A 19,741-nucleotide genomic window follows, 5' to 3' on the forward strand; every position below is an offset into this window, starting at 1 on the left:
AGAAATTGGGTTTTTTCATCTGGAAACCCCTGTAAACCTCAGATTGCTGCTATTCCAAAAGCTGGCACTGGAATGATACCTTCCTAAATGACTTTGGATGTTGCTGTTTTGGGGAGCAAGAAACAGGAAAAGGAGGCCTTTTGAGCAGTAGGATTATTTTCTGTGCATGTTGTGGATAAATGGAGTTAAATCCATTGAGATTAAAGGTCAGATGAACAGCTCTTCCACAGTTTAGACCTGTACTTCTAAGGAATAATCTTCTTAAGCACAGGCATGATGGTCAGTATTTGGAGCTATGATAACGACTAATTAGTATAATGATACTTGTATTAACTGGAGAGTCAGTCAAAAGGTTAATGGGATAATGAGACTACGTTGATCACAAAGATCTAATATGAAGGTTCAATGAAAACAATGTAATTAAATTTTAAGTTCTCTCTTGGTTTCCATTTATGTACAGCTATATATTTTTAGAAAAAAATTCATATATTTTTGGCTAGTATGCAATTTTTATATATATAAATCTGACTTACGATTAAAATCTAAGGTTTTTTTTAGTTTTGAATTATCTAGTACAGTAGTAAAAAATAATGAGCTTCCATTGGAGTCTTAAAAATACACTTAATGAGCACTGTAAAAAACTTGTTTTATAGTGAAAAAATCAGTCTACTCTTGGACAAATAAAATGGTAAAGTAAATATTGTAAGCAATACTATAAGTTGATATTTAACACTTCATATAAACTACAAAAGAAATGTGATCAGGAAGGAGTAACTCTTTCATAAAAATCTTAATTATTAGTATTTACATAATACTTAAAACTTTCAGTGCATATAAATTTGAGATTATATGACTCAGACTTTATGACTAAATGAATCTGAGTCTCTCAGTTTGACCTTTATTTTTCTTCTAATATATCAGTGATGCTTAAATAAGATCAGTAGTTTTTATACCTTAAGGTAAATAAAGGAGAATCCAGTCCCTTGGCCAGATATAAGTTGGGAATGTATAGTGTCTGAAGAATTGTTTGCTAGCTTTGTTTTTCCAAAGCATCTCAGTTTAACAGAAGAGTTGTTCTATACATCATTAGAAGAAATTAGTTCGCTATAGATACCACCTGTTTCTTTTTTAAACGCATACGTTCTCCCTGGATTCAAGACAGCTTGAATAGACTGTTTTCTCCCTCCCCTTCCCCCATCAGATCCGACTGAAGTAATACTCAGAAGGTTTTATAACAAATGTTAGAGGTATTGAATAGTTACGTATCCACCATATTTGGAACCAACAGTCTCACATTGCTTGTTGGATTGAAAGATAAGGGATACAGAATTCACTCAATTATGTGTTACACATTACTCTGCTAAATACAAACATGCAGTGTCTCCCCTCCCTTTTTAACCTATGTAATGATGTCTCCCTTGTAAAGTAAGCTTCTTTAGGTTAAGATGCTAGAGCATATCTCTTTGAAAGTCAGTGAGAACAATTAATTGTGTACTTAAAATTTCATTTCTGGTGATATTTATGGTCAGTTACAGAAAAAAAATACCCCAAACCACAACAACAACAAATACCCAAAACAAAATAAAAAAAAAAAGGTGATTCAAATGAACCCCAAAGACTTCACATTGAACTTGTCACATCAAGTTAACTTTATAGACTGAGCCCGTAACTGCATTTGTATTTCAGCTGTCTGCATGCCTCAGTTGCACAGTTCTTTCTTAGTAGAATATTACAAATAGGCTTCAGGGTAACATGAAATAAAAATTATCATGCAAAAGGAGGGTTGAAAACATTACTAGTTGTATAGATAACCTACCAGACAGAGAGTTGCTGAGAAAAGAGGAAAATGGCAGCAAATAGAGGAAAGATTGGGCAAGAAATAAGCCCTACTGTCATGCAAGAACCTCTGTGCCTGGGAAAACAGTGCTAAAGCAATCTACTATAGAAATAAGGGGTAGTAAAAGAAAACTCAGACATGTTTTCATTTGAGCAGGTCCTCTCTTCGCTTTCACTTCTTCTAACAACCCTTAAGTAGTTAATTTAGTGACAATAACATTTTGTCATGCAGGGTGAGATTTTATTTGTTGGTTTAGGAAGAATTTGATTTCACTTACAGTATTTTCTAGAACTTTCTTAACAATAATATTGCGTCCAAAATATTGCATGCCTTTTGCCCAAATAAAACTGATTAATTCCTTTTTCTAGTCAATGAAAATTCTTTGAAATTGGACTGTTAAAAAAAATTCTCTTCACGTGCTCAGTAGAAGTCTGTCAAGGTGTGATAGTTAAATACCTATAAGGTTTTATATGCAATGAGAATATTTCACTGACACAAAAAGAGACAAGCAATATCCTTGCATATGTAGTCAGAACACAATTAATTGCAATGCCTTGCTATTGGTCCTAAAAGTTGTTTCTGTTGCTGAGATGCTTGAGGAGTGTTCAGTGATGGCAATCCTGTCTCTAAGGAAGTGGAGGTCCTTGCTTTTCCAGAGACAAAGTGGAAGAATTAGCCATTTGGCTTTGCTGCAGTGGGAAATCTACAACATGTGGGAGGCTACCTAAAGGACCTTGTGTCAAGAAATGCTGAACAGGCAGACATGAAAATTGGATTTTAGGAAGTGAGGCAGGGCAAGACTGGGAGCTGAGGTGCCAAAAAATGTTGAGATCACTGAATGTGCAGTCAAGTGGGGCTCAGTCTGAAGAACACAGTGGGGAAGGCAAGGTCTCAGTACGGATCTCAGAGATGCTATGCAAGAGCAGATAGAACAGGGAAGAAATGGAGAGGAAATAGGAGTGGGAATATCAGGCTTTAGAGGAAAATAAAGAGCCACTTCCATGAAAGCAAAGTCCTTTTCAGAAAATCAATATAAACCTTAAATCTCTGATTTTTATAAGCTCTTCCTCTCAGCTGGTAGTCTTAATAAACTAAAAGCTGTATTATCTAATTTTTAACCTTCTCCTATGTTATTATATTACATTTTTTCAATTTGCATATTGGGGTTATGTTGAAGAGACCATCTTCTAACTGGGTTTAAAATATCCCTGAAACCTACTGATTCTTGCATCCTCTCTGAGATAAAGTACGTTTGTGTATTTCTTGTAATGTAGAAATGTAAGGCATTTCTGTGATCTAATGGGACAGCATGCTGAGACATTCCTTTTAAATAGTTGAATAGGATTTGAAAATATTTAATCTCAGGCCAAAATAGACACAGTTAATTTTTGATCTTGTTATCTTCTTTCATTATCAACTGATACTTCATCCTCTAACCAGCTGTGTTTTGTGACACAGCCTAAGTATTCCACATTTTTACAGCTGCATTAAACAAAACTTTGGCGAATAGAAAGTAGACTTCTTTAATCCTATTAAAGTTAATATTTTTTAATTGTTAGAAACAACCTCGAGCAAGTTCTCTCTATAAAAAAATTAAGGCTAAGATAAATAGTTATTCATCTAAAAAGTTTACATAGCAGGATTTTTAAATGTTGCTTAGCTATTGATTACCAATAGGAATATGTCCACTGTGATGTCACTGACACTACTGATGTGTGGTATGTAGAAGGTTTTTAATTGGCAAGCATATACTGCAGCAAGTTTTCAAACCTTGGAAAATTGATGTCAACAATTCTTATATTTTATTAATAAAAAAGCTCATAAGACTAGTCTTATACATAGGTTCACAGAATCTGCTGAGTTGGAAGGGACCCATCAGGATCATTGAGTCCAACTTCGGGTCCTACACAGGACCAGCCCAACAGTCACACCATGTGCCTGAGAGCATTGTCCAAACACTTAATGAGCTCCATCATGCTTGGTGCAGTGACCACTTTCCTGGGAGCCTGTTCCAGTGCCCAGACACCCTCTGGGTGAAGAACTTTTTCCTGATATCCAACTTAAACCTCCCCTGACACAGTTTCATGCCACTCCTTCAGGTCCTGGCACTGATCACCACAAAGAGATCAGTGTCTGCCCCTCCCCTTGCCTTCACAAGGAAGCTGTAGTCTGCAATGAGGTCTCCCCTCAGTCTCCTCCAGGCTGAATAGACCAAGTGCCCACAGCCACTTCTCATATGGCTTCACCTGAAAACCCTTCACAATCCTTGTGGCCCTGCTTTGGACATTCTCTAACCACTCAGTGTCTTTTGTGTATTGTGGTCCCCAAAACTTCACTCAGTGCTCAAGGTGGGGCCTCCCCAGTGCAGAGTAGTGTGGGATGCACCCTAGGACACGCTTGGCCCTCCTGGCTGCCAGGGCACTGCTGGTATCGACCAGGACCTCTAGGTCCCTTTCTACAGTGCTGCTCTCCAGCACCTCATTCCCCAGTTTATACACACAACCAGGGTTGCCCCATCCCTGGTGCAGAATCTGCCATGTTCCCTTGTTAAACTTCATGCAGTTGGTGATTGCCCATCTTTCTGCAGGACCTCTCTGCGCTCGAGGGAGTCAACAGCTTCTCCCAATTTGGTGTTGTCAGCAAAGTTGCTTAGTATTCCTTCAAGTCCTGCATCCAACTCGTTAATAAGATGTTGAAGAGAACTAGGCTGAGGATGGAGCCCTGTGGAACCCCACTAGGGACTGGATCCCTGCCAGATATTGCCCCATTCACTGTAACTCTTTGTTCCTGACCAATGACCCAGTTGTTCACCCATTATGTAACACAGTTATCCAACTGTGTGGGCATTTTGTCCAGAAGGCTACCTGTCTTGTTTAACATCTTAATGATCTGAATGATGGGGCAGAGTTCTACCTTCAACAGTTTTGTAGATAGCACCAAACTGGGAGGAATGGCTCATAGACTACAGAATCTTGCTGCTATTCATAGGGAGTTTGACAGGATGGAGAAATGAACCAGCAGGAATTTAAGAAGTTCAACAAGAAGTGCTAGAGTCCTGCGCCCAGGGAGGAGCAACTCCTGTGCACTGGTATATGCTGGGGACCGCCTAGTGGAAAGCATCTTGGCAGAAAAGGACTTCAGAGGGAAGTCAGGTTGAACATAAGCTAGTGATGTGTCCATGTGATAAAGAAGGGAAGTGGTATCATGGGTACAGAAGGTCCTCTCTGAACAGGTATAGAAAAGTATAAACCTGAACAGGTTTTATGCAGGTAGAATGGATTGTTGATAGGTGTTTTGGAAAGAGGGAAAAGGTAGAGATGAATTGTTACAGTTTGTGGAACAGGACAGTTACAATCTTTGTACAACATATCATGACTTACTAATTGTACATTTTTCATATTTTATAAAGGAATCTAAGGAAAAATAAAAGTCTTATTACTCAACCACAAACTATTGAACTAGAATTGAGGCATTTTTCTTTGATACCGCAGGCAGTGAAAAGAGGTTTTTCTCACAGAATATTTTTTCTGCTTCATGTATTTTCTGAGACAGAATTCTGCATTGAATGTCACTGAATATCTGACTAATACCACATCTGCGTGTTGTTATATATAGCTGCAGGGGTCTTCTGAATTGCTTGTAATTATTTTTCTTAAAATGAAGATGATGTTCTTCACTAAGTTATAATTGTTTTCTGTATTCAGTTCCACCAGTTATCCGAGTCTATCCAGAGAGCCAGGCAAGGGAGCCAGGTGTGACAGCTAGCCTTCGGTGCCACGCTGAAGGTATTCCCAACCCACAGCTTGGTTGGCTGAAGAATGGAATTGATATCACTCCAAAGTTGTCCAAACAGCTAACTCTTCAAGGTAAAGGGGTGTATTTATTGTTTTCTACACATTGCTAGTGTTTTATCCATGCATTGTTTCCATACTAGCTGCCCTTTTTCCACAGTTTTAACTAAGGCTTGAAATCGAAGCTAAAACATTTCAAAAGATGTGATATCTTTCAGTTACTCCCCAAGACACATATCTTCTCTGCCTTCTCTTTGTTAGAATAATGATTGTATTTACTGGCAGGATTACCAGAAAATTCCAATGTGCTCTTCTCTGTTTGAAAATGTGCAGTATCTCAGTGGAGCAGACAGTCCTAGACCTGATCCCAGTCAGAAGTGATAAGAATCTTAATGAGATTTGGGGACCTGATGGTAGAAAGGACTGGAGAAGAAATACCTGAAATGGATGTGCTGTTTTCTGAAGGGTATCAGCAGACCTCCATGGGAGTGCAAAGACTTTGCATACACACACACAAACCCTATCTCCCTCCCCAAAAAACCCCAAACCCCTCAAACCCCAAAAACCTACAAAAACCCCCAAAACCCCAAAAAGCCCTATCAAAAACTAAAAGAAAGTCTTACCTTTAATCAACAGTTCATTTGTATGAATCTTCAGGGCTCAGCAAAATCAGTGGACCTGTCCAGCATAAAATCTTCATGCTTCTTCAGTCTTTCTGGTGATTTTTGATCAGCCATAGGAAAACAAAATCTCCTGCTACTAGTGTTCCCTTCAAAACTTTCACTCATCAACAAAACCAGGATGTTAATTAGGATAGTACAGCACTCCCACTGTAAGAAGCAGTGGGACAGACATGGCAAGTGCTTCTCTGAAGAGTTACTTTACCTGCAGATGTCATAGTCCTCTGTTCTTTCATGGACAGCTCCCCTGGATATTTGTGAACAATTGCCTTGCAGAAACACTTTCCACTATGAGTAGAAAGGGATGAACTCCTCTTCCATAGCAGCATTCTCTTAATTTTACCTTTAGGGATTTGAGGGAATTTTTTTCCCTTTCTCTCTGTTCCATATATTTATGATAAATAAATTAAAAGGGTTCTTCCCTAAGCAAAATATGTTTAATTCAATTTTCTAGCATTTAATTATTTGAAATACAATTTTGAGGATCTCATTACATTTTCCCTGAGATTTTTCTGAGTTAAACTATCTGTGCACTAGCTTCAAGCTAAAAGTGTGCTACACCGTAAGACAGTGCCCCTTCTAGTCTGTACTTTAGAATACCTACAAAGCTGGTTTTTGTATAGTTCCTACAGCTGAACAAGTTTACTATACTTAAAATTCAATGAATCATTGTTCACACCATTACTGACATCACAATATTTAAAAGATCTTTGCCCGTGAAACCTGGACTGTTTGTCGTCATTCCTGCACAAGCTGATACAATTCCTGAGGTTTCCATAAGCTTCTACATTGATGTAGGTGAAAAATTTCAATGCACCTTTTTTTTCCTGTTGTTACACTACAGTCACACAAACCCAAAAGTAACTAGGTGACTCTGGTTAGAAATAACAAATAATTTTATTAAAATTTTTATTTACATTGAAAGTTTGGCCTGTTATTTTCCATGGATTATTTTGTGTAAAGGAAATTATGGTGTTAAGTGACCAAATACAACATAATAAAAACCCAATATTTACCTGATTAAAAAAAACTATAGTCATTTAAACATATATAAAACCTTAGATTGGTATTTGGCTCTGAAGTGCAAAATCAGCTGAGGCACTCTGGGTATCTGTGAGACGAAATAGTGCATGTAATTCACTAGCCAGTTGAATACCTTTGGATTAATTTGGCATGCCTCCAAGTTACGAAGTCAAGAATGAAAATGGTTTAATTAGTATAAGCAGAGAAACCCTTCTGCATTTATAATCTGAAAGCCCTAGCATTGTCTGCACGTTGATTTTTTTTTTCCCTCTCCTTTCAGCAAATGGTAGTGAGGTTCACATTAGCAATGTGCGCTATGAAGATACAGGAGCTTACACTTGCATTGCAAAGAATGAAGCAGGGGTGGATGAAGATATTTCTTCTCTCTTTGTGGAAGATTCTGCTCGAAAGACTCGTAAGTATTGTGAGAGTTACAAAAATGCATGCCGACCACATTCAAACATTTAATCAGTATTAAAACTATGAAACATTAAATAAATTGGGTTTGTGCAGATAGGTGATTTAAAAAAATAAAGTTCAATTAATGGTATCCAAGAGTCACTGAAGGCAGAGTGCACGATCTGCACTATATTAAGAAGTAAAATGAAATCCCTGATTCATTCTGTGAATCAACGTATTTTTTACATTGCTGGTAAATTTTTGATAGTTTCCTCATCATAGATGTGTTGCATATGAAGGGAATGTGAAGGGAAAAGGGAACTGGATATCTATATATGGTGACTATTAGTGTGTTTTCCAGTGGTTTATGGGGGTGTGAGAAAAAGACCTTTTTTTCCTGTGTGTTATTGAGATATACCAAGAGTCAAAATTGGCCCTCATGACATGAAAGTGATCATAAGACTTGATCGGACCTACTGAAGTGTCCAGCAGGCCCGGATCAGTTCCAGCCTGCCCATGCTGTCTTGTGCCTGGATGACTGTGGTTCTTCAGGATTGCAGAGCAACAATGAACACATTCACTTGCTATGCTGGGAGTTGAATGTGCCAAAGAAATCACTATCACTTCTAACACGTAGCTTGCTTTATCCTCTGTTAAATGGTGGTGGGCTTTATTAACCCTGTTTACCTATTATTTGTCTAACTTGGTATTTCTTTCCTCTTGCCTCACTTTGCTTAGAAAAATCCATTCCTGAGTTTATACTTCACCCATTTTTTGTTTGATTGGTTTGGTTGGTTGTTTTTTTTTTTTTTTTTTTTGTTTGTGTGTTTTTTTTTTTTAATCTGTTACTGTAATGAATACTATATATTTATTATAAATACATCTAGTAAAATGATGGTTGTCTTACTAGTGAGTGTGATTGCATTAACTTAAGACATTCCTGTTTATTTAGAAGCTTATTCAACAGTGCCAAGTACTCGGCAGGATACCAGAGACAGAATTAGTAGAGCTGCAAGTCTGCCTGACACTTCCAAGCTGCAGGACGTTGAGTTCTGTTACATATAGGTTTACTATGCTTTAAATGTTTCAGAGGAAATCTTCCATGCAGGAAAGTTTTATAACCTAAATGTTGATATCTTTGCTTAGTTGATTTTAGTAACACTAATTAATTGTCTTTTAAAAAGACTTAACGTGGGGGTTTTTTAAGTGTCATGAAAATTATTGTTCAGACGTTTCTGGGAGGGCACCTAAGGATAAGTAAGTTGTTTGATCATGCAGTGTTTCTGGTAATCTGGTAATGTGAAATAGCTTTACCACTTCCATTTGCCTTTTGCATTGTACAAAAAATGTTGTGAATTTTGCCAAATTTCAAGAGCCTGGTGAACTCTAGTTTGTGTATGTTTGGTTAAAACTTTGGCCTTAGCAACAAAATATTTGTAGCCAACCATACAGTTTCAAAGTGTTTTAGTTAAGTAATTTTATCTTCTGAAGACCTGATCTGCTGTGAATATGATAGGGATATCCACAACAATGCAAAACACTTTTTTCAGGACTTGTAATGTGGTGTAATAATTTTAGGTCTGCTACCTTAGCAGGATTTGTAAAATCCCATGCCATGCAATGAACACAGCTTGTTACAAATGCCTTAGTATCTACTAGCAATAAGTTTTTAGAATGACCATTGGTGTCATGAAAGATGTAAATGAAGGAAGACAGAATATAAACCAAATTATTTCTAATACAATTCATCCAAAAGATATAGTCATCTTCCTTCCTATAAAAGTAATTTACTATGCAAGTTCAATGTTGTATGTTGAAGGCAAGCGTTTTACCATTATGTTCCTTGGTGTTTGAACATGGTTGCCTAAGCATTGGTCCATGTGTAAATACTTGTATAACCCACAGATGCATAGTTGTAACATTCAAATTTAGGTGTAGCAGATATTTACATTTTCAAGTCCAATTTGCTCAGCCACCCATTTCGGTACATGAGAGAAGACTACAGTACCTACCAATAAAAATAGCACTGTTGACATGAACAAATTATCTTAACAGGTGCAAATTTTTATAGATGCAGTTTAAAAAACTGCTGCTGTTTTTAAAAAAATTCTATTGCAGTGAGGAGTTGCTAGCATCAGAGATCTGATACTTGAAGTAGAAGGGCCTCATTATTAACTCTTCTCCACTTGTTTTTATATTTTTCCCAAAATTCTTGTTCATGCATGAAATTAGGGATTATTAGGGAATAAAATTACATAGGTAAAACCACTTGGATAGGATTTGGGTCTTTTTTTTTTACCCCACCCACACATATTAAGCACAGCTACTTTAATTTCAGGTCTGCTGATTAGGTAACAAGTTACATCCTAAAGATAGTTCTGGTGAATGTAAATGTGTTTCCGTATGATCTGATATAAACTATTTCTGTCACTAATGACATTTTTATGAATTATTTTCCTTTTATCCTCCTTTAGGAGAATAAAGCAGACATATTTACTTTTTTTTTTTTTTGTTCCTTACTAGAGAGCTCCCTTTTGGAAATCATAGGTTAGTGTTGTGAATAAAAGAAGGTCAAATTCTCACTAGCTTGTCAGTTAATCTGGGCTTTTCTCCTTTGTGATGTCACATAAGATAAAAATCAAAGCAAAATAAAAGCATTTCTGAACATTGAGCTGATTTGCTATTGAGAGTTTAATGAGAACTTTACAGTTGAGTTCTAAAATATAAAGTACAATTGTAGTGCCTTGAGCATGACAGTAATTTCAAAAGCCACATAAAAAATACAGAACATGATTCCGTTACCAGTGCATGCATTTTATTTCCTAGAAAGTTTAATAGTCAAATTAAGCGTCCACTTTTGTACTTATCTGACCCATTGTTTATGTGCATGTGTAAACTTTTGTGATTTAATGTTATTTTGCACAATAAACTAAATTTTTATTATTTTTCTGTGGAATCTCACTTTCAATACATCCCAAATTTATGGAAAAACCCATTTCAGTGCTTTGAGAAAAAAATAATATCTGTGGCAGAAAGGGAAAGGCTAGTTCATTTCTTTGCAAATGGGTAATTTAAACAGCTCCTAAGAGAAAATATTATATTTTCTGGTACCTCTGACTAAATTAAAATCAGTGTCATTATGGACAAGTAGATGGTTAAATAATAAGCAAACCTTTCCATCACCTGTCTAAAAATGCTATCAGACTGCTAGGTTTTTATAATTCACAGGATTTTTGCAGATTCATGTAATACACCTGTCTGTATTATAAAGAGAAAAGAAGTGAATGGCAAAGCTATACTGAATTGTGGGAAATGTGATGCTAGTAGGAAAAATAAAGTTATACAATGCAAAGTATGAATTGAGGGTGCTAGGGTCTTGTTTATTTTAAAGTTTCCAGTTTCAGATATTTGACATCCAGTTCTCAAGAAAAGTCAATATAATTTTGATGATAATGGTTCATCATCAGGATGGTAATCTAGATGGAATTGAATGAAGAATACTCTGAAAATGCCTTGTCATCCAGATCTGTTCAGTAAATGCCAGCACTGAACACAAAACCATTGTTCTGTCTCACATAGGTAAAATTTTGAATAGTGGATGACAGTCTCAAGTATAGTTTGGCCTCTTCTTAGCACATCAGCCTTTTCCAATGTACACTAAAAGTAAGACTTCTGAAAATATGTTTTCATTTTAACATTGTCTTAGGTGAGAGAAATGAAATTATTTTCTTTAAAATACTTTAGTGTTAGACATGCCTTTTACCGATTAACTCATTCTGTAGCTGAAATTTTATTTATTTATTTATTTAACAACTATATACCAGCACATGGATCCTTTTTGGTAGATTTGTGAAGTTATAATGGAAAATTTTAGTTGGTATTACCTATATAAATATTTCTTATAAGTACTGGTGATAAATGTCTACTGTTCTCTTTTATCAGATCCTGTTTAATTCCTCTGATGTTGACAACAGCAGTAGTATCTAAAACACTTTTGAATGTGAGAACTGTGCTGTTTTTATTCTCTAGAGACTGGAAATTCTTTTTTTGCTGTGAATTCCATTTTCCCTCAAGCTTGCAGTTAAAGCCATTGAGAATGAGATAGCTGGTCTGGGTGATAGCTGAATAACCCCTGCGGTGACTGGTAAAAACATTCTGGGGATTAATGACCTGGTCTAAATCTCATTGAAGACTCAAGAGTCTCCCCTACTGACATGATCCTCTAATAATACCTGAGAGAGCTCAGCTGTGTTGGAAGGAGCCTTTGGTGTAATCACATTTGTAAATACAAATAGCAGTTTAAAGTCTGGTTTTAGTTTCCTTCCAACATATTTTCATTTTTCAGAACAGGTATTGCATGGATTCATAGACTCAAGCGTGATGGAACCGTTTTATCTAACTCTATCTTCTACATTTCACAAGACATTAAATTGCAGTCTGTTCTGCCTGAATACAGATCTAATGCTTTGTTTGCCTGAAGTGTATCCTTACAGACATGCATATACCTGAGTCAGACATGCAGAGTCAAAAAATCCCTCTTTTCTCTTGATATATTTTGCTTTACTTATTAATCAATTTTGCTAAGACAGAATAATGCTTAGTTTCCATTTTGAAGTCAGTTTTTCCTTCAGTTGCCTCCTTTGAGTCTCTCTCTTTTTCTTCCCCCCAATAAATTGACCTCTTAAGAATTGTTGTTCTATGAATATTGATTGCAAATTCTCACACACATAATATATAGGTCCCTCATAATAAGACAATTACCACAGTACTCAGTCTTTTTGTTTTGAGAATTCTAATTGGTTTGGTACAGTTTGGGGTTTTTTTTTAAAATGGGAACTGCTCTTTGCAGAAGCAGATGTATTATTTGTTTCTTTAATGTTCTGGAAAGAGAAATACGTATTTGGTAATTTTTTCTTCCATATCTATGGATCCTTTGTCACTATTCTCTACTAATATCAGCAGTGGAAGCTTGTTTATCTGTTTATCTCCCATATGCTATCAGACCTCACTTTCCAAGTCCTGTTCCGTCTCACATGTCTCAGGTAGTCGTAGTCTGTTCTTTGTTTTCCAATACATCTACATTTCCATTTGGATATAACAAAATTTAATTCTTTTAGAGATGAACTTGACAAAGTCTTTCAAACATTTTCTTAGAACTGTTATTTATCATTACAAGTAATTCACATACTCCTTAGGAAATTATTTTGTATTTGCTTACAGATCACTGATGAAAGTTGTTATGACACAATTCTCAACCTGTTGCTCTGGACATGCTCCAGAACGTTCTTCTTCACATTTTACTAATGATTTAACTACCTTCTCAGATTAATTATTTTGGCAGTTTTTAATTCAATTAACATATACTTTACCATTATTAAATAACTCTAATATTTAATCAGAATATTCTGTGTTAACAAATTGGATGTTTAGAAAAATTATGGGTTACAACTATACAAATTTTTACATGACTAAACTTCTATTTACATCAAAAAATATAACCAAGTTTGTCTGTTAAGACGTGGTCTCTGTTAGAACATATTAGCTGACTTATAATTGTCTTCTTGTTTTTTTGATCTCTTACTGAATTTAATTCTATGCAAGTGTTGTCTTTCTTTTATATGCCCCAGTTTAACTAGCCCACAGCTGCTTGAGTTATTAAGTTTCAGGAAGTGGGCAACTACTAGGAGCAAATATAGTGGTACTTTATGGCACTCCTAAACTTTATGATGTATTCTGATTTTTTTTCAAAACCAGTAGCACCAGACTAAACATCTGAAACAACTTTTAGCAAGTATTTCTATGCACTGTGTTTGTATCTGGATATTTTAAATATTTGTCTTGATTACACATAATTTACCCTCCTTTTTTTTCCTTTGTAAGGTAGAAGACATTCAGTCAGGCTCTGTTTTCAATTATTATCCTGCCCCTGTAAAAATACAGCGCAAAAATATTTATAGCTATATATTGTCAACAGAACATTAAAAAACCAAACTAGTTCATAGCAGTACAATTTAAAACTTGAATAGCTCTGATATGACAAGGCTTTTCTTCTACCTTTAGTAGCAATCTGTGATGATTTCCAGGGTTTCTGCTGCTTCAATGGTATAAAGGAATGTCAGACTGCTGGAACTCCTTCTGTTAGCTGAAAAATGGGATTTCATCATAACTAAGACTACTTCTTTTCTTAAGGATTCCAATTTCTCTCTTTTTGTAAACAGGTTCTATATTCTACTGCCCAGCATCCCTGCAGCAACTGATAAAAGATGGCTTTCATTTTCTACCTTGTAGTACGTGCAGATACATTTTAAGGGACTCTCAAACCCTTTATTAATGGATAGCTTTCTACCCCATACTACTGGATTTACCATCATTTAAAGCATGTACACACAAGCGTACAACTCCACTGTAGATTTCTGCTGATGACTACATTTGATAATCACAAACAGATTGGATCAGCCCAACTCCTAGAAGCCATAGGGCAAACCAAAGTCATCATCTTGCTGTTGTTGAAACACTGTTTGGAAGCTGAAGAATTTAAATGTAGAACAAAGATATTTTGGCAGTGCATCTTGACAATAAATTTATGAGACCGTGGAGTGGGCAACATGTTACGGCCGTTTTTTTATTGATACACAGTACAATAATAATCACAAATAGAGGAGGAAGAAATTACAACTTCCATTTGTGGGATTTATTTATTTAATGAGGTTCCATTGTGGTAGTAGTAAAACCAATGGATTTGGTCCAATTTCAGTTTTTAGTCAAAGTAACATTAATTGAATATGGAATATAATACATAGCTAAATATACCAAATAAACCATTTTGTTAACTTAGGAAAAAGATAACAAGGAAGACTTACACTAATAGTGGAATATTTAAGAGAAATAATGGAGTGGAATATATTGATGTAATCTGATACACATATGGAACATCAGATTACACTGCATACAGATATTTTTTTTCTAAAGAAAATCAGGCAGTGTAAAAAGCAGGAAAATAAAAAATATTCATCATCAAAGACAAGTGAGTATTTTCAAGGGTAATTTTCAAATAAAATTTTTATCTTAGCTACTAGTAAAATAATTTGGAAGTAAAGTAACTCTAAAAATCTGTATTTTTTTTGTTTTGTTTCTTGATGACTTTGATAGGTCCATCAGTTGTGCTTTAGTTTCTTTTCTGATTCTACCATATTAGCACCATTGATCATAAAAGCTCATGCTGTTTCCTTTAAAATGAAATTGGTCTGTGGGTTTGTTACTTTTTATTTTTTAAAATATTATTATTTCTCTTAATTATTTCCAAAAAATTGTGTTAAAAAGCACAGTTCAGTTTGCCCTTGATTAATATGACTTCTTTGGTGTTTCTCTTAAATTTTATTGAGACATATCTATGTACCTTGGGGAGACAACTGGCATGATAGATAGTTATCAAGTAAAGCTATTAAGACGTTTTCAAGACCAATTTGAGAGTACTTGATTGTCTTTTAATATTTAGTAGGTTTCATTTTGGTTATCAACCATACGCTTTTGTGTTACTGAATTCGCCCACTATGACATCAGCATAGGCAAGATAATTTATCCTTTAGATTCTTTCCCCTAGTCACAAAAAGCAGAACAAATGTTCTCTGCCTCATGCACTGTATCTTAGGAATACATTTTAAAAAAATCATATAACTGTTCCATGCCATTAAGTAGCTCTGTTTCTAACTGGGCCTTTTTTAGGTAATGTCATAGTCCTATCACCTAACAAGATTATGTGATCTGAATGCTACTGACTTGACAGGTTTATGGCCATCATAGGCAACAAGACATCTCCACTGTCTGGAACTGGAATAAGACTAAAAGCCTTTTGACGGTGATTTATGGCCTAAATTCTCTCTGAAAGGCTTTATGCAATTTTAATAGAATCTTCCTGTCACATCTGATACTGAATGGTACCTATTTACCTAATTTCCTGAGATAATTTATGCTGGCATTTTATTTTATGGCAGAGCTAAACAAGTTTATACTTGTTGACAGCATCGTAGGCAAAGACTTTATTTCAAACTACCAAGTAATTCAGCTCATGAACCATTTTTTCTTCCTGCTAGTGTAGACTGGATTGAGTTAATGTGCTATGGGAAAGAACTTATACATGATTAATTATAAAGAATTATACAAAATGTAGAAAAATAAGCTAACATGTTCGTATTTGAACAAAATTAAAAAGTCAACTGTTGACTTTTAACTGATAAATAATAGTCTAATATACATAAACCAGATCTTTGGTTATTGTATTAGCTAACCTGAAATGAAATTAAAGTGCATGTCACATAAGAACAGATTGGAATTTTGAAAGAAATTTTAATGGCAATTATTTTAAAAATACTTGAAGCAAGCAATAGAAACTTTAAAAAAAGTGTTGGCTTCACAAATAAATTAGTTTTTATATATTTGCATTTGTATATAAATCAAAAAAATCTGAATTTCTTATAGAAAGAATGAAATTAAAAGCAGTTATGTGCATAACTTTTTTCATTCGGCTGGATTGTGGAAGCTGAGCAAAAAGTAATTCATGTCAACCTCATCTTCACTTTTAACACAATTATTTTTAATATACAAATAATAATTGAAAACTTATGTGGTTCAGCAAAAAAATAGTAATTATGATATAGATTTACCCTGTAACATAAGGGTGTGTATGCATTAGAGATGTGAGAAAAGAGAGTAAGTAAGACTCTATCATCCGTATAGGATTAATCTAAACAGTTGACAGGTGGTGGCTGTCAGTGAAGTAAGGAGACAGCATCCCTTTAAACATCTTGAAATTACTTTTTTTATGCAATTGAAGGTGCAGTAGATTATAATAGGACAATTCTGAAAAATAATATTGAACTACACATTTTTGTCATATGCCTTACTTCATTTTCTATTACATCTACTTGTGACCTCCTGCCATCATGGAATTGAAGGCACTGAAAGGGACAGTGGTTTCCTATCTGACAGTGCAAAGCTTAGAGCAATCAGCTGACATGAAACCATTGATTTTTTTTATCAGCTGTTAAGTTCTGATAGAAATTCAGATAAAATATTTACAAAATATTGAGTACAAAGCTTGTGTTTTGATGAGATGAAACTTGGAATTAACAACAGTGGTTCTATATTCATGAACAATCATTATTCACGTTTTCCCCTGCAATTTTTAAATTTGGAATATTATATAATGCAGATGTCTTTTTTCTGGTTTCCCCTATTTTTAAAGCCGTCTTAAACGGCATTGTTCTCTTAGTGCAGCAAACAAAGAAATTTTTCAGATATTAAGGTTTTAATTGATATCCATTTTATTTGAGTAGGTCTGGATATATAGTATTGTATGCTGACTACTGAAAATTTGAACAGCTAATTATAATGCCAAAAGGAAGTAGAAGAGCTAAATTTAGTCTTCAGACTCACTCAATGTCAATTTTACACACACACACACACACACTTTATTTCCAAAATGCATTGAATGTTTTAAGAAAAGAAAAGTAGGGAGGAAGAACACTAGTTGACATAGTTGAAATCTTTGAAATTGTTTTTTGAGTCAGAAAAGTGAATGTAATGACATTTATTACCAATACAATAAGAAAGAGGATACAGAATTTATTTGGAAAGTGATATTGTAGTACCCTCATTCATTTAGTGCTAGAAATACCGTGGCTCTTTGCAGTTGCTGTTTCCATCTGAAGTGGGTAAGAAATTACCCTGCTATTAGTCTGTTGCAGAATTTCATTAATTACTAAGGACAAAGTTTAGTGAAATATGTGCAACCTATTACCGTTCAACCAACACAGACAATATATAACAAAGATGAAGAGCAGGCATTCAGAGGTAATGTTAGCTGCTCCTAATCAAAGGCTGGGGCTGTACACAAAACCATAGAATAGCTATGTAAGGACCATGAAGAGTGATTTTTATGGAGCTGTAAGTATTCTTAAAAAAAAAGAAAAGAAAAGAAAAAAAGAAAACCACTTTCAAGAAAACTTGGATTCTCCCTTGTTTTGTGCTGCTGGGGGAGGAGGGAGAGAGACAAACAATGCAGACTTCTTTTTGATGACAATATAAAAGGCCCAGCAACAAATGGTGTAATAAAATAGCTGCTTTAATAAGATCTAATAAAAAGAGGAATATAGATACTGAGTAAATCTTGCAACCCTTCACATGCTGGGCATTGAGGATTTATGCAGCATGGGATTAATTGTGGATGGATTTTCCCATAGCAAGCTGTGCAGATCCTGTCCATGGAGAGGTTCCCCCTCCCTCCCATGCTGCAGTGGTTTCATCTGGTGTAACAAAGAAACCCATATATCTTATGGCTGGTTGCAATGTTACATTTGTCATAAGACCCGTGAGTGTGCAGCACAGGCTTTTATGGGCATTCCAACACATATCCTTGCAGCAGGTACTCATGTGACATGCAGGCTTCCCAAGCCTTAAGTACAAGGCCCCGTGTCGCAGACCTAGCCTACTCAAGGTCACAAACTTCTGGAATATGATTTCTTCTGTAAGGCTCACAGTACTTTTCCTGATACTATTTAGTAGCTATATGGAATCAGGGCAAGAGAGATGATGATATTCCATCTTGAAACCAGAAAATTTTGCTGAGATCTATCAATAATTATGTATTCTTACATCATGAAGTTTGCAAATGTTTGAGAATTTAGTATAAAGTGTGGCTGAAAATGTTAATTTTTGCTTAACCAAAAAGGAAGGTAAACAATCTTCCTTAGCATACTTCATACTTGTAGTTGTTCCATCATTGAACTCTTTGTCTCAAGAGTTGACATCTTTCCTGAACATAAGTTATAGGTCTGATTAAAAAACTAAGTGAGGTTTCTTGATCTGTTAGGAGAGATGGTGGCTGTTGTTTATGATTTTATATTGCATTCTTAAATTATGTCTCAATTTTCTTCCAGCTGATATGCTAATTTTAAAATTAATATGTGAGGCTTTTAAAACACTTATTATCCTGCCCATTTTGTTGAGCAAAGCTCAGAATCATACATATCATTTTACATTAACCCAAATTAATGTGTTCTGTACTTAGCATCTTAAATCATTTTGTTTGATCCTGTGCAATTCCATGCAGCTGCATAATTGTAATTACTTTTTATTTTCTTTTCTATGTCACCCCTAGAAAAACAATGATAAACTTTAGAACATTATGGCTGAATTTATGGGACCTCAAGTGCCATGTATTACATGGTTATTTCCTCACAATGTGAAGAGAAAACTAATTTTAAAGGAGATCCTCCAGGTTGCCCTGGGGAAATCAATTTTCTTTATTGCATAAGAAAGGCTGTGTGAGATAACATAGCAAACATACAGAATTGTGATCTGCATCTGGAGCCACTGTTTGGGCATGTAGGGATAAACTTAGAAGTTCCAGAACCCAACTGGAGCTGAGTCTGGTGAATGGCATAAAGGGCAAAAGATGGGCTTGTACAGAAACATCAGCCAGAAAGAGAAGGCTAAGGGCAAATGTGGGCCTACTGAATGGGTGAGGACCTTGTGGCAAAGGATATGGAAGGGGACAAGTTGTACTTAAGGTTTCTTCACGTTGGTCTTTCCTGGCAAAACTGTTCCTAGGAGTGTGACACCGCTGGGAAAGTTTGGGAAGGAAATCATCCTCTGGCAAGGAAGCCATATCCATGGTGTATAGGATCTGATTGAGACCATTTACACGAAGTGGACTTTCACAGATGGAAGGGCCTGGATAGCATGCACCCACAAGCACTGGGCAAACTAGCCCATGGCATTGGGAGGCCACTCTGGATGATCTGTGAAGGATCATGGTGATCGAGGAGGTTCCTGCAGACTGTAAGAAAGCCAGCACTGCTCTTCAGGGGCAAGAGGGAGAATCCAAGACACGATAGGTGCATCGGCCTCACCTTGATTTCTGGAATGGAGATGGAGCATTTCATCCTGGAAACCATTCCCAGAACTAGAAGGTGTTTAGGAGCAGTCAGCATGGATTTACGGAGGAAAAAATT

General features: G+C 35.6%; 1 protein-coding gene across 2 annotated transcripts in view; it reads left to right on the forward strand.

Annotated features, from left to right (window-relative positions):
- FSTL5 (follistatin like 5) overlaps positions 1-19,741 on the forward strand; it is a 275,866-nt gene that overhangs the window by 207,426 nt on the left and 48,699 nt on the right. For both annotated transcript variants that reach the window (XM_020584125.2, XM_020584124.2), the window contains exons 9-10: positions 5,542-5,703; positions 7,612-7,746. In XM_020584125.2, coding sequence (XP_020439714.2) covers positions 5,542-5,703; positions 7,612-7,746 — 297 coding nt within the window. The remainder of the gene's footprint in view (positions 1-5,541; positions 5,704-7,611; positions 7,747-19,741) is intronic.

This window comes from Corvus cornix, chromosome 4 (genome assembly GCF_000738735.6).
Source record: "Corvus cornix cornix isolate S_Up_H32 chromosome 4, ASM73873v5, whole genome shotgun sequence".
NCBI classification, from domain to species: Eukaryota; Metazoa; Chordata; class Aves; order Passeriformes; family Corvidae; genus Corvus; species Corvus cornix.